A 15842-nucleotide genomic window follows, 5' to 3' on the forward strand; every position below is an offset into this window, starting at 1 on the left:
TTTTAATACATACTTTTCCCATAATTTATCAAAAAATAAATATAAAATTGAAGAAAAATATTATTGACATTGTAAAGCTAAATAAAGCAAGACGTTATTCTAGAATGTGTATATCTGTAATACTAGTTATTATAATAACTAATTCTCCTTTCAGGACATAGTTCTTCTGTCAGTCAAGCAATTGAGAAATTGATGGGAACTGTGTCTTTGCAGCTGAGGACAGATTCTGGCATACCAGTGATTTTAAAAAAAAACTGGACTTGGTTTGAATACAACACACACCTCTAAAAAAATCTTTGATTTATTTTATTTGTGATAATTTACTGATTAACTGAAGTATGACTCTATATCTTCTATAAATAGAACATCATTATCAAGATACTCCAAAATTATATTTCCACCATTGTACAATGGACAGTTTTTATCAGATAGCCATGTTTCCAATGTGTGCTCAAATGGCAAGGCTTCTCCAGAGGCAGTATGGCATAATCTCAATTTCTGTAAAACAAATAGCACAGAAATTAACATCAAGGTTTGCCTATCTGAGATACAAGAAGTGGGGTGGGGGAGGGACAAAAGGGTAAAAAAAACCAAAATCAAAACCCATCAACCTAGAAAATGTTTGTTACTATTACTGATTTACCTGGGATGTTGATTTGTTGTTGTCATTTTTAAGGCTTGCTAAGGAAGCTGCAAAATCTACTACTTTGCCAATACTCCACTTACTGCAAAAGAACATGGGCTTGCTTTTCTCTTTATTCCCCTTTGGTAAAAATACTTGAAAGTAAATTCTTTCTGTCTAGAAAAACATGAAAAGTAAACATGAAGAAACATATAATTCTCATCATACACATCTAATAGTTTTTCAGTAAAAAACTTCAACCCAAAAATTACCAACTGAAACTCGTTTTATTCCATCACGACCAAGGCCCCATTTTACTGCAGGATACAAACGGCTGAGATCATCAGGTCCAATCCCCTCCAGCTGCAGGCACATACAGGATGGACAGTAAGTTCAGAAAGGTGAAGAACATCTCCTGCCAGAGTCCCACAGCTAGGTTGTTATAGAGACAGACAGACATGAGAAGGTGTCTGCCCTGCGTTTACTAGACAATAATGACTGCTCTGGGGAGAAAAAGGTGAGTTTAAATAAGCGGTGCTTGTTTTTGGCAGCGGTGTAATATCTCAAACTGGAATCAAAAGTGGTTAAAACAGAACAATTCACTGTAGTAGAAATGCCTGCTTCACAAACGAAACTTCTGGTCACGGCTGGCTAATCCTTTATCCTGTTTTTCCTCCTTTTATGTACTAAATGCTCTTTCAGTCTGGTTAACAGACTGAAACATTTGTTTAAGAAATTTCAAGAGTAACCTATGAGGGAGAGATTTGGAATGGGATTGGGACAATCCCTTCTTCAGGTTTATTCCTTCTTGACATTCAACAGAAGACACAGAGCAAGCATGACTGGTATATTCATCAGTTAAGAGCGCCCTTGCTGAGTCTGAGCCAGTCTTCTTTTTGAAGCATTTATTTATGCCTTCTCTAGAAAAATACAGAATACCCTTCCCCCAGCTATGTTCATAAGACTGAGTCTGAATTTCAACCTGTGCATTCTCCTCAAAACTTTCGTGCTCTCCACACACAAGAAAAATCTTCAACATCCAGGACTATTACAAAGGGGCGAGGGAAGCAGGACCTAAATCTCACTAAAATGTAAATGACCACAACTTGCAAAGCAGCTAACGCAATGGCCATCCTATTATGGACATGCGCTAACATCACTCAACTGCTATCAGCGCCCTGGCACCTTCCTACAGTTGCTCCTCCAGTTCTAAGGATGATGAGACAGTCTCCTGCAGTTCGCTGGAACTCAATTCACAAAGCAGCTCATTCAGCTGTTGGATCCCTAACTGTGGGGTATGTCTCCTGGAATTTCTGTGCCACATCCAAGAAAATACCGGTCAGTCAGGGACAAAATAGCAAGCACTGTTTTGTGGCATGGCCCTCCTGTTTTGAGCTGGTCAGTCTCAAGAGGGGTAACTCATATCAGGTCTGACACCAAAAGAAGCAATCATCTGCAGAAAGCTAATCTGAACAAAGAGGCCGGAGAAAAGATATTTCTAAGATAGCCTGATTTTCCTTATCATAGAATAAGAAAGGTCAGGAAAGACCTTTGGTGTCATGTGGCCCAAAACCATGCTCAAAGCAGGGGGAACTTTAAAGCTGGACCTAACTATAAAGGTAGATCAGGTTGCTCCAAGTCAGATTCAATCAAGTTTTGAACATCCCAAAGTTGTAGATTCCACAGATTTTCAAAGCAGCTTCTTCCAAAGTCTGACCACCGTGACTGTGATTTTTCTTCCTATTATCTAACTGGAATTCCATGTTGCAGTGTGCGCCCATTTCCCCCTGTCCTTTTGCTGTGCAAAAAAAATGTGTCAATCTTCTCTATACAGTGATGCAAGAACTAATGTGCCTAAGAGGCATTCCAGAAACTTCACATTCAAAAAATCTGTCATCAGCCTGGAACAAGCTGGGCAGAAGGCGGCTAGAAGGAGTCTAGGAAGCAATTTAAATAGAGAGGTGCTGAAGGTTAACCAGCTTAATTTATCAATGTTAGAATTATCGCTATTCTAGATGATTAAACAATTAATATCCAAATGAGAAAATGGCTAGTAAGAGAAATTAACATACAGTAATATAGAACTTTTTAGAGCTTACTGGCTTTGGACTTAAGAAAAAATTTTCTTATATATATCGAGGGTGGATTTTTAAATTATGTTCCACAATATTTGAAATTAATCACTTTCCCTCCAGCACATGTTTATTAAAGTGGTACTATCTGTGAAGAATGCTACAAGCAGGTCTTTGTATTATGACTTCTGCCTAAGCAGAGTTATCTAATTTCTATGCATGACAATGTATAAAGAAAGAAATTTGTAAGAGGACTCAGTAATGGAATAGCTGTAGTTGTTTTAAAAACAATAATTAAATGTACTCTACTGAGGTAAGACCTAACAATAACACTATCACATAGAATGTTTTCAGTATTATAAAATCAATATCACAGGCGTAAACCCAGTGCGCTCCTGCATAACAATGTGGTGAAAAGTAATTTAAATACAGTTCTTTTAAGAGGATGCATAAGTACAGACCTAAAGTGAAACCCTAGATGAAAGAATCAAGGCGTTTCTAAACCCAGCATAGTCCTAATATGTGGAAAAGGCTTGAACACCAGGTTTGATGGGCCACAATAGTTAAAACCAATAAGGAATCTGTGAAATACTTCAAGAATCAAACTGAAGCTGAAAGAAATATAACTGTCAAAACCCTTTTCCAACCCAAAAGCAGGAACAACTGACCTCAGGCCCTTCATACCTTATCCAGAAATATAATAAAATTCTATTAAATATGAGTAGCAGAAATAAGAATGGAGCTTTGCAGAGCACAAAGCTCAGTTTCATGAGACAGGTTCAATCTGACTGGTACAGAGTTGTGCAAGCTGCGTCCAGTTTGTGTCAGAAGCTTCTCAGCACCCAGCATGAAAAGCATCCATTTGAGATGGGTTTGGCACGTGTGACCGGTACCCCTGCTCCCGACCTCGGTAACAAGCTTAGCATAACTAACACCATCTTGTATGGCAAATGGCTGTTCTCTATGACCCAGCTGGTCACGTATCAGTCCCCTCTCCCCCTCTCCTGATGGCCCTGAAGGTCCTGCGCACCAGGCAGACGACTTCTCCTACTCCCTATCGGCCTCAAGGTCCCTGGGCGCCAGGCCGACTGCACTCCTCCTTACCGGCCTTGAAGGTCCCAGGCACCCGGCCAACCCGATGGTGTTGATGACCTTGTCTCAGAACAGGGAAGGCTCACAGCATGCAGAGCACCGCCCATAAAATCAAGCAGTTAGAAGCCCCGAGCGGGACTTGGACCAGAACTGCTGCTGGAACACAAAAGCTGCGATCCCCCGGTGGCCAGGGACACCGCCACCGCCGTCTGCTTCCTCCGAGGACTGAGTGAGTAACTCATATTCTTTTATATGTTTCAAGCCCAGGTGATGACTGTGATACTGATACCTCAAGCCAAGTGCTAAGATTTGTCCCGATCTGCAGAGGGTCCAGGCGATGAGGCAGAATAAGCTAAGCTGTGCTACAGAATTCTGCGCTACGCTACTTATAAAATTGTGCTGCGCCGATTCTGATCAGAGAAATCCTGTGCTACTCCGATCCTAAAATTCTACGCTATGGTGATTATCAAATTCTGTTAAAATAATAAAGCTTTATCATCGTTCTGCCAGGATCCCCAGAAGAACCTGTCTGTCCCCGCAGTGTCGGGTGACAGAGTAAATTGGTGTAGTTGGCAGAATCCTTGGGGCAGAGCGATGATCCCCGATAAACGGGACTCCTGGAGAAATAAGTTACAGAAAGTAGATGGCAAGCTCCCGAGTGGGACAGGAAGTAGTTTGAGGCAATAAGCCATGATCCAAAAGCCTTATGAATGAGTTTAATAAACAGAGGGTATGTGTAAAGTAAGAAGGACAGATGGAAGGAAGGAAGGAAGGAAGGAAGGAAGGAAGGAATGTGCTGGTTATCACCCGCAGTATGGAGAATTGAGAACGAACAAGCTGTAAGGTTAGAAAAGGAAATTATAAAGTTGAAATGTGAATTGTCAGTGAAGTATTTACAGGCAGCATAACCAAATTAAAGGCTGATAGTCTGGAAAAAGAGCATCTTTTGAAAAACAGTTAGTGCCACAGGCTATAGAAAAAGCAAGAAAACATTGTAAAAAACTGTTAAAAGGTAGCAATGTAGACCCCGTAAAGGTCTGTGTAGCTATGTATGATAGTGACTGGACTGGAGACATTTGGGACAGCTCAGATGAATCTGGTGAGGAAGGAATTGGTTCTGTACCAATACAACTCCTGACTGAACAAGAAATCACTACTGGTTACCCACAGGGGAACAATCCACAGAGAGGACATACTACTAACATTTGAGATTTTAATACGGATTAGTTGCAAAATATTCAGGCAACACACCAAAAATAACCTGGGCAGTCAATAGTTAAATGGTTGTGCTGCCTCTTGCATGATAAAGCAGCAAGATTTATCATGCAGCTGCCTCTGTTTGCAGGAAAGGCAAAAGACTTAGATTTAGGTCCTGGAATTTTTCTGACCCTCAGAGGGAATGTCGCTGGGACCTTAGCTATTCAGTGGACAAGGGGGGCCCATTATCAAGATTGGAACCAGGAACCTGCAATTCCTTGGCAGCGTCCAGGTGAATTGCAGGAGGTGTAATTACAAGCAGCTACTATAACGTTATTACACTGAGCTGAAGACCCAGGTGACGAACCTAGCCCTTGGGACACTCCTGCTACATCCCCTGATTTGAGGTCTGATGGGAAAGGAGCCGCAGGGTCAGAGAAATTAATCTTTATGCAAATATGGCAGGGTTTACCTGCAGAAATCCCTTTTTCATAAGTGCTCTGCAAATGCAAGAACTAAGCCCTGATCCTCCCATAGAAAGGGAGCAGCGCCAGGTCCTAAATCCTTCGGTCCCACCTGGAGGGCAAACAAGTGCCCCGCACGGCCATCAGGCCAATTTAAAGGAACAATGTAAAACCATCAGGAGACTTCCCAATCAAACTGAAAGTGGACAATCCGAGTGAAACAAGTGGTGGCACGCCTGCATAAATCAGGGGTACACTGGTGACTTGCTCCACAGTTTGCCTACCAAAAAAAGTATGATTGCTAGTGAAGGAAGGGGGAAAGGAGGAAAAGCTATCCACATCTCTACCTAGCGCGCCTCCCATAAATGGAAACGCCTTTAAACCACAAAAATATCCTGACTTATTGTAATGCACCGTTCCCAGATTGTCATCTACAGCAAGACAGATTCTGTTTGTTAACATGCTTCACTGATGAGATGCCAGGTGGTTAAAATATACCACAATTTATTAAATTTTCCACTGCCCTTAAGCAAGTCACTTTAACCGATATTGTAAGTCCAATACATAATAAGACAGAAATTGGTAGAGCAAGATACATTAAATTGAGGAAAGGGAGATATGATCTGTTCGGTGTTTCAGTAGTCTGTGGCAAGGTCAAAGGTGATGGGGGTCTCAGGCCAGCTGAGAGGGAGCTCCACCGACTTGCTCCCATTTTCTGATTTTATAGCTGGTCTGAAGCCCCTAGTCCCCACATATCTTTGTACCCAGAGCCATAATTGCCACAGCACACCCTGCTACGAGGTTTGGAGATGAACAGGGGCTGTTTGGGTAGATAAATGAGGGACAAGGAGGGAGGAAGGCCTCATGGTTCAGTAAAAATGTTCATGCTTCTATAATTTAAAAGAGCAACACAACTAAACCCTTGATCATGAGTTGTGCTTGTGAGTAGTGTTTAGCTGCGAGTGGGTGAGAGCTTCTTAATTCGGTTTAAATACTTCCCTCAGGGTGCTTTGTTAGAAACTGTCTGGGCTTCTGACATAAATTTAGGCCTAATTTTCTGGCAGCTGATAAGCAGTGTAGGGAGTGGCAGGGCATATTACCAGAGTCTGCACAGCTGGGGCTCAGGGCTAAGCAAGGGACAACCACCAAGTCTTCACCTAGTTCCACCCTCACCTTGGCCTCACAGTGGCATTCCCCTCTTCAGCGGACCCTTGATGTTAATCTGGTCCCAGGGTCAGGACCCCACACCTATGGTCCTATCAGAGAGCAGTAATCAGGGAAACTAGACAAGGGGCTTGGACTAGCAGGGGTACAAGTGGCCCTACCCTCTGCCACTTCAGGACCAATTCCCACCCTTTGGGCCATATTAAATGATAAATTAACGACTGATTTCCTCACAGATACTGGAGCACAACTATTCACGATTAAAGCAGAATTACGTCCTGGAGCTACCCCTCTGAAAAATCAGGAAATATTAGTAACTGGAGTAAATGGAGCTGTGATTCCTTATTCAATTGCTAAGGTAAAACTGGAACTTCCCTTTTGCCTTCCCCCACCCCCAGAAAATAGGATATGTGACTAGGAGACCTAAATATATTTGGTATGGATATTCTGTGAGCTGGATACAGGGCTATTGAAACAATTGACGAAGAAACAATGCCAGGGCCCCAGCCAGGACCTTTTTGGGGACGAAATGGATAAGGGGTAGGAAATAAGTCCGCTGGTCCACTTGGCGAATTGATTACGTTGGACCTCTCCCTCGAACACCTGAGGTGTGGCATTATACCCTTACTGGAGTTGAAATGTATCAGGCTTAGGGAAGGTTTTTGCTTGCTGGAAAGCTGATGGTCTGACCACTGTGGCAGGATTTAATCGATGGTTTGCTGACACTCCCATGCCCTCTGCTGTGCAGTCTGACAATGGCACCCATTTAAAAAAAAAATTCCAGGAATGGTGCTATATCACGCAGTTGCCTGGGTGTTCCACCTGTCCTACAGATCCCAAAGTAATGGCACAGTCGAGATGTGGAATGGTCTACTAAAATGAGCTCTAGAGCAAAGTTTATATACAGGAAAATGCGGTAAAGCCCTACCTAATGCTGTTTGATGCTTAAATAACCAGCGGACACCCACCAGATTCCCAGTGGAACAAGCTCATTTTCCTGCTCTTCAACCCATAAAACATCTAAAACCCCCATTGTCAACCTGTCGTTTTTCTCAGGGTGACACTGCTCTTATTAATTACCCTTTAATGGTTAAAATATCTGCCACTTTACTAACTCCCTGCGAAAAGGGAATATAGAAAACACTGTAAATGGGGACTCCCTTTAACTTTCACTGTGGCTTGGATAATTCCCAAGACTGAATAATTTCTTATTGCTTCAGATAATAAACTATACTTGGACGGATTCTTTGGCCCGAACAAACTTGGAGTGCACCCAAGGCATCATCACTTTACCTTTGTGGAAACGTCAGCTCTAAGAAGATGACCATAACACCCACTGTATTGTACTTACCCTTGTTTCTACCCTCTTCACCCCAGTTTCAAGAATGGGGTGATAATCATGTCACTACATTAATGAACAACATTACTCAAAAGGGTAACAAATCAAACTGTTGGTATTGTCTAGATCACCCTCAATCTTCAGATGCTAATTTTAGGTGGGTAGCTGGACCTGCTCCTGAAATATTTTGCTACCAACCTGTGTTGGCATACTCACTCCACAACCCTCCAAATTATCAAACTCAGCCTTTTAAGGCACATTCTTATAAGACCCCGTGGTGCACTATAATGCCCCTAAATACAAATTCAACCTGGGTGGGAAAAATAAGCAATTGCGATTATACCCTGGTCTACGATTGGACAAAAACTCGTATTTGGCTGGTACCCTATAAAAAACCCAGAGTTCATAATGAATCCAATTTAAGAACCACATGGATCTGTAAAAACAAAGCAGCGGTTACAAATAATACTGCTTTAAATATTTTGCCACCCTGGAAGCTCACACGGACTGTTAATGGCACATTTTGCCAAAGATACTAAAATCCCACTGGTCCTATTCTACATTTTACAGAGAAATGGTTCTTTAAGAACTGATGACAGTTGGACCACCTGTAATTGGAATAACACACCTGGCTGTATCTGTATATACACTAACCCTTTTCCCACCACTTGAATAAGCCACACTTACCTGCTTACATTTGATCATTCTGACAATGAAAAAGAGGCTCATTGATGGTGTGAGGAATGTTTCCCTAGAAATTTTACAGTACCAAATCAGTAGCCCACCAGCATCTGGATGGTTTTGGCTCTGTGGCACAAATGCCTATAAAAGTCTGCCACCACAACAGACAGGTATTTGTACCATATAATGTCTTGTTCCCTATGAATTTCAATTAAAAAAATTAACTTCTACCTTTTTACACAACCATTACCCTGTATGCAATAACTGTTGTGATCAATCCCTTGGTACAAAGAATGATGAAATTCTGTCAATTTATGCATGCATTATTTCCAACTTTAAGTACTGATGAGCCAGAAAGAGCTATTGTAAATATTTCTGCTATGCTTGAAATTGTCCAAAATGATACTGTAGATGCTTTAAAAAAAATGTTTGCAATTAGAAGTTAGTTTGCTTTCACAATTAGCAATTCAAAATCATTGGGCCTTAGATTATCTTTTAGCATCACAGGGAGGTATATGTATACTGTTAAACATCACTTGTTTTTATACTAACGAATCTAAACAAATCAAATATGACATAAGCATCATTCAATGACAAGTTTGTACTTTTCACCAAATAGCTCCTGTCAGAAGGTCTACCTGCTGACTGCTTTTGGCTGTGGTCCTGGCTACCTGACTTCGGAACATGGGCCAGTCATGTTTTGTTAATATTACCTCTGATAACAGCTTCGGAATTATGTTCTTATGTGCTATATGTTACTTTAAATCCTTATGCATATCAATTGCTAAAATCAATGTTTTATACTCTCCTCGCCCCTTTGACGAACAGCCTTTAGATAACACATGGCCCACTGCTGCCCTGGAGTCCTCTTCATGAATGCATTGCTAAGCTGTAGGCTGTGGGCAAGAGGTGACGGTACCACCACTGCTGCTGTCCTTCCCTGTTCATGACGGTGTCAAGGGGTGGGGTGTGACCGGTACCCCTGCTCTCGACCTCGGTAACAAGCTTAGCATAACTAACACCATCTTGTATGGCAAATGGCTGTTCTCTATGACCCAGCTGGTCACGTATCAGTCCCCTCTCCCCCTCTCCTGATGGCCCTGAAGGTCCTGCGCACCAGGCAGACGACTTCTCCTACTCCCTATCGGCCTCAAGGTCCCTGGGCGCCAGGCCGACTGCACTCCTCCTTACCGGCCTTGAAGGTCCCAGGCACCCGGCCAACCCGATGGTGTTGATGACCTTGTCTCAGAACAGGGAAGGCTCACAGCATGCAGAGCACCGCCCATAAAATCAAGCAGTTAGAAGCCCCGAGCGGGACTTGGACCAGAACTGCTGCTGGAACACAAAAGCTGCGATCCCCCGGTGGCCAGGGACACCGCCACCGCCGTCTGCTTCCTCCGAGGACTGAGTGACTCATATTCTTTTATATGTTTCAAGCCCAGGTGATGACTGTGATACTGATACCTCAAGCCAAGTGCTAAGATTTGTCCCGATCTGCAGAGGGTCCAGGCGATGAGGCAGAATAAGCTAAGCTGTGCTACAGAATTCTGCGCTACGCTACTTATAAAATTGTGCTGCGCTGATTCTGATCAGAGAAATCCTGTGCTACTCCGATCCTAAAATTCTACGCTATGGTGATTATCAAATTCTGTTAAAATAATAAAGCTTTAATTGCAACTGCACCTTAGTGCCATCATCATTCTGCCAGGGATCCCCAGAAGAACCTGTCTGTCCCCGCAGTGTTGGGTGACAGCCGTATGGCAGGCAAATATTATTTTTCTGCTATAAAATAAACAAATTTGACCTGACTGCTCTGAACTCTACACAGGCACCTTATAACAAACATAAGACTGGTGAGATTGTTTTTGGGTAGAGGCTGAAATGGATGTATAAATGATTGTAGGGTTGAAGAATTAAATCCAAAACCAAACTGAGGGAACTAGACGAAGAACAAGATATTTAGAAAACTCCCCATTTCCTTTGAGAATTCAGTTATTGAAAACAAACATGACTGACCTGAGGCAAGGACTTGTCCCCACATGCGTGCATTTTCAGTTTCATTAATGCCACTTTTGCTGCTGTCTCACTGTTTTTCGCTCCTTTAAGTTTTTTGCTTTTTGCTTCCTTGTTTTTTTTAGAATCTGAGAACAATAGTATTCCTGTTAGTGTGATGATTCAGCCTGTCTCCTGAACATATCTTGGAATTAGCCTACTGGGCCTCATTTCAGATCCAAGGTTCCCATTCTTTCCATATCCTCCTAAGGCCATGATACCAGGTACTCCTATTAAAGAATATCTGGAATTGTTACAGTCCTAACTGAACTCCTTTACATTGAAAAGTATATTAACACTATCGCAAGGTAAACACAGGTTGCAAAAGCCACACATATACAAATTCCTGAGTTTCAACACCTGTGCCCATCACAGCATTCATATGGCAACAGATTCAGATCCTCCTTTCTAAAGATAACTCCTCTGTCCAGTTAGGCAGTGCTGTTTATTCTCTTCCCTGTCCTAGATCTTGTTTAAAAGCTGGAAAATATTACCTTGTAGACTTGTACTTTTTTGCCAGCTTGGTTGTGTAGCTATGATCCCAGCAGACTGGCATGTGCACCCAAAACAATGCAATTGCAATTATTTGCAAATTAATTAATATGCACATAATGGCTAGGTACAAGTCATTACATCATAGTACTTGTAGAATGAAAACAAGAAAATAATTCTGAAAGAAACCTAAGCCCTATTTAATCTTTAAAGATTCTCTTTGTAGACGTATGCGTCTTACATATGTAGCATATGTAAGTCTAGATGAACTTACATGCTGACATGTGAGTTTAGGGCTATTTAAAAAAGGAACACCCATCCTGCCTTATTATTTGGTCAAACCTACACCCTCAGAGGAGGTCACAAGCTCAAACAGACTTCTGAAGAAAACTGTAGAATATCTATCCCACTGTACTTGCCTATAATGTGTTTAACGAGCTGCTGGGTGGCAGCCATTCGAGGTCTTGGTGTGTCCAGTTTCTCACATTCATGGTCCAATTGATGCCGGTGTCTGGAAACAACAGTGTAAAACTTTTATTACCTCTTCCATACACTAATGAATGAGTACTGATGTTTAAACACTCTGTTCCACTCACCTTAGGCAAAAATGTTTTTCACAGTAGGGACATAAAAATGGCAAAAGCTCCTTTCCATTGCAGTCCTTGTATGAGCATGGGTAAGATCTGTGCTGATCTGGTTTCACAGAACTGTTTCTTATATTCACCTAGGCATCAGTACAAAATATTTTGTGTAAATAATCAGATATTACAGATAAAAGCGACCACCCCAGCTTTCCAAAAGAACTGTGTTAGCTCTCTGTTCTATGGGCAAAACTAGTCCAGTGATTCTCTCCTACTTTTGTCTTGGTTAAGTTTAGCTCAGAGTCAGAAAAAGACCCATCATCCTAACTTCATCTACTACATCATCTACTTCTGACAGGCAGAAGAAGATTACATCAATTATTTTTAAGTTTGTCACATTCACAGTTAAATAATTCATACTTATATACTATGTGTATATATCTAATATGAAAATAGACAGTTACAGTGCACGGAATTTAAATTTTAGGGTAGTCATATACTATTAGATTACCTCAGAACACCCATGAGCATCCCGGCTCCTGTGCTGAAGGCTTTGTGTCAAAAAAAAGAAAATATCATACTGTTAACACTTCAGGAAAAAAAAAAACCTGCATGTGAAAACATTCAAGTGTTTAAAGAGTGATCTGGCAAGTTTTATCATGGGAATTTAAATAATTAATCTTCTCCAAAATTTGTTCTAACCTATGCATTTCACATCTTGAAAGGATTCCTGAGTATGTAAAATGTTTAGCTCTTGGAACTCATGCCCCAAGATAACAAACCATTTCAAGAGATTAAGGACATTAGCATGCTTAAGAATTCAGCTCAAAGCAGCTGACTTTGACTTTGTCTGTTTTAATGGATTTTGAATCACCTACAACAGCAGAAAACCCTTGAAGGCTTCGAACATGTTAAAAATGAAATCTGCCCTTAGCCCATCTCAGTTTGTCTCAGCTGCCCTCTGCTAATCTGCAGTGTAAATCAAAGTGCAGGCACTGATTTGAACCTTGGAAGAAACTTCAATATTTTTTCTACAAGACAAAATACCCGATCCCCTCAAAAATCTGTACAAAACAGGGTTTCAGCTAGATGCCTTCCAAAATAATATACCTGCATTCTAAATATAATCCTACTGATTTCAAAGCTCCACAACAGCTACTTGGGAAAATGTAGCAAGTTCAACGAAACAATAATTTTTACCTAAATGTATCTGAATTGAGTCACAGAATGTTTTATACAACATTTAGGTCTACACAACTGCCACACTGAAAACCAACTTAGTTTCCTTTCATGACAAGGTCACCATCTAGCTGACCTAGGGAAGCCAGTAGATGTTGTGGTTTTGGATTTTAGCAAAGCTTTTGATACTGTCTCTCACAGTATCCTTCTGGATAAAATGTCCAGCACACAGCTAGTCAAGTCCATAATGTGTCGGGTGAGCAGTTCGCTGATGGGTCAGGCTCAGAGAGTTATAGTAAATGGAGTTACATCAGGCTGGTGGCCAGCGACCAGTGGGGTTCCACTGGGCTCAATTTAAGGGCCAGTGCTCTTTAATGTTTTTATAAATGATCTGGACGCAGGAATCAAGCGTATGTTAAGTTTGCAGACAATACTAAACTAGGAGGAGCTGTGGACTCCCTCACTGCTAGAGAGGCCTTACAAGGAGATCTGGATAGACTAGAGAGCTGGGCAGTCACCAACCATATAAAATTTAACAAGAGCAAGTGCTGGATTCTCTACCTGCAGTGAGGTAGTCCTGGTTATGCATACAAATTGTGGGACGAGAGGCTGGAGAGCAGCCCCGCGGAGAGCTGGGGGTTTGGGTTGATGGCAAGTTGAACATGAGCCAACAGTGTGCTCTGGCAACCAAAAGGGCCAACTGTGTCCTGGGGTGCATGAAGCACAGCATAGCTAGCCAGTTGAGGGAAGTGACTGTCCCACCCTACACCACACTGGTGTGGCCCCACCTCGAGTACTGTGTGCAGTTTTGGGCATCTCAATACAAGGACATCAAATTATTAGAGTGTGTCCAGAGGAGGGTGACTGAGATAGCGAAAGGTCTCAAGGGCAAGACTTGCAAGGAATGGCTGCGGTCACTTGGTTTGTTCAGCCTGGAGGAGGGAAGGCTGAGGGGTGACCTCATCACAGTCCACACCTTCCTCAAAACGGGGCAGCGGAGGGGGAGCTGCTGGTCTCCTCTCTCTGGTGACCATCGATAGGACACGAGGAAACGCAAAGATGTTGTGTCAGGGGAAGTTCAGACTGGACATGAGGAAAAGGTTCTTCACTGAGACACTGCAACAGGCTCCCCAGGGAAGTGGTCACAGCACCAAGCCTGTTGAGTTCAGCTAGTGTCTGGACGGCGCTCTGAGTCATACAGTTGTTTTAGGTAGTCCTGTGAGGAACAGGGAGTTGGACTTGATCCTCATGGGTCCCTTCCAACTTGAGAAACCCTATGATTCTATGAACTTACCAAAAGACACCTGAACAGCCATCACATACAAAGGGGAGAAAATCTGAAACAGAGAGATTTGTTTTTAGTTAGACAACATGGTCATTGTTTTGCTAATAGTTTCTAGCTTAATTTTTACATGATTCACTTTTGCTTACCTATATCATGGGGTCGGTTCCTTTACATGGACACTTAGCAACTGCATCTACACAGTATCTAGAAGTGGCTTGTGTAACCCAGTTACACTGTTAACTCCCCTAGTTAGTATTACTGAAAAACATATGAGTAGGTAAATTATATTTATATACATTCCAGAAGCTGGAATTCTCCTTTAGGTTTTTTTTTTTCAATATCAAACTTTGGAACTAGAACATTTGGCTAGCCATCAAGCTTACCGGTTATGCTAAAAATTGCATTTATTGTGAGACCACTTAGAATAGTACTTCCTGACTGCTGAGGCACTGGACAATTTAAATCTTTACTATACGGATTGTCAACCGGAGGGGATGCTATGTGTTCCAAAAAGCCAGCATCTCCTCCATTTGACAGTCCTGATGATTCTGCTTCTTCCTCTCTATCCTCTATATCATACATACTGTCCCTGTAATTTAAATTTCACATACTTGGCACACATTCCCCATTCACTGCATCAGTTCTTACAGATAAAAGCACTTCATTGTCTGCTGAACCTGGCCACATCACCGATGGCAGCGAAAGCCCATCTCCAGGCCATCACTCCATTTCTCCATCCCTTCAGGTTTGGTCTTAACAGACCACCACACAACTGGACTAGATAGCGCAGGTCACATAGATCTCCGTCACTTCATCTATAAGACCAAGTGCTGCCATCAGAAAGCTTTTGGTACAAGTGGTTTTGCCGCCTGTCTCTGAAAGGTTACATTTTCATTATCATCGTTCCTGAGATCGGCGAAGGCGAGGAAGGGCGAAGAATGGAAACACAGGGCGGTAGCAGCCGCCAGAGCAGGGGATTAAACACCTGGTGACATAATGAAACGGCAGGCCCGGGCAATGGATGGTGCGAGGCCGCAGCAGCCCGGAGGCCGCCGCGGGAGGGGACACCCCCCCTCCCCGCGGCCCCTCCCCACCACCGCCCCGGGCCCCGCCCCCGGCCCGCCGTCCCCGCCTCCGCCAGCCCGCGAGAGGCCGGCCCCTGCCTCCGCGACCCCGCCGGGCACCCTCCGCCGCCCTCCCTTACCGAGCTGGCGGCAATCCGCCACCCCGCAGTGCTGCCCCAGCTCCAGCTCCGCCATCTTCCGCGCGTCCCGAAAGGCGGGGAGGGCGAGCAGGGAAGGTGCAGAAACGGGGCGCGCAAGGGCTGCCGGGCCACGGAGGGGGGGGCGGCGGCCGGGTGCGCCACGCCGGCCCAGAGCTGCTGGGGCCGCCGGGGGAGGAGGGAGGGCTGGGATGCCTGCCTCGCCGGGATTTGGGGTAGCCCCGGTGAGGGACCCGTGGCGGCGTGAGCGGTGCCTCAGACTTCCACCCCGTCTAGTGCGGGTCGCGCGTCCGGCTGCTGTTGCGGTGGGTGGGGAAATAATTTTTGTGTCTTATTTTTGTTGTTACGTCAGCTCTCCGAAGGGAGCCTGTTTGGGAGGCGGGGCGAAGGGTGGGAACGC

General features: G+C 43.4%; 1 protein-coding gene and 1 long non-coding RNA gene across 2 annotated transcripts; one reads left to right on the plus strand and one right to left on the minus strand.

Annotated features, from left to right (window-relative positions):
- Nucleotides 1–285: 285 nt before the first annotated feature.
- Nucleotides 286–15729, minus strand: ZFAND1 (zinc finger AN1-type containing 1). The gene is made up of 8 exons (XM_075085312.1): nucleotides 15425–15729; nucleotides 14230–14272; nucleotides 12268–12307; nucleotides 11772–11899; nucleotides 11595–11686; nucleotides 10648–10772; nucleotides 644–799; nucleotides 286–498 (listed from the first exon to the last, which is right to left on the minus strand). Exons 1-8 carry the CDS (start codon nucleotides 15477–15479, stop codon nucleotides 328–330), a joined length of 810 nt encoding a protein of 269 aa, XP_074941413.1. The 5' UTR covers nucleotides 15480–15729; the 3' UTR covers nucleotides 286–327.
- On the plus strand, nucleotides 3604–10306 carry LOC142053529 (uncharacterized). The gene is made up of 3 exons (XR_012659249.1): nucleotides 3604–4015; nucleotides 6848–6969; nucleotides 7832–10306. It is a non-coding gene; the product is annotated as an uncharacterized LOC142053529 (long non-coding RNA).
- Nucleotides 15730–15842: the final 113 nt, after the last annotated feature.

This window comes from Phalacrocorax aristotelis, chromosome 2, assembly GCF_949628215.1.
Source record: "Phalacrocorax aristotelis chromosome 2, bGulAri2.1, whole genome shotgun sequence".
NCBI lineage: Eukaryota > Metazoa > Chordata > Aves > Suliformes > Phalacrocoracidae > Phalacrocorax > Phalacrocorax aristotelis.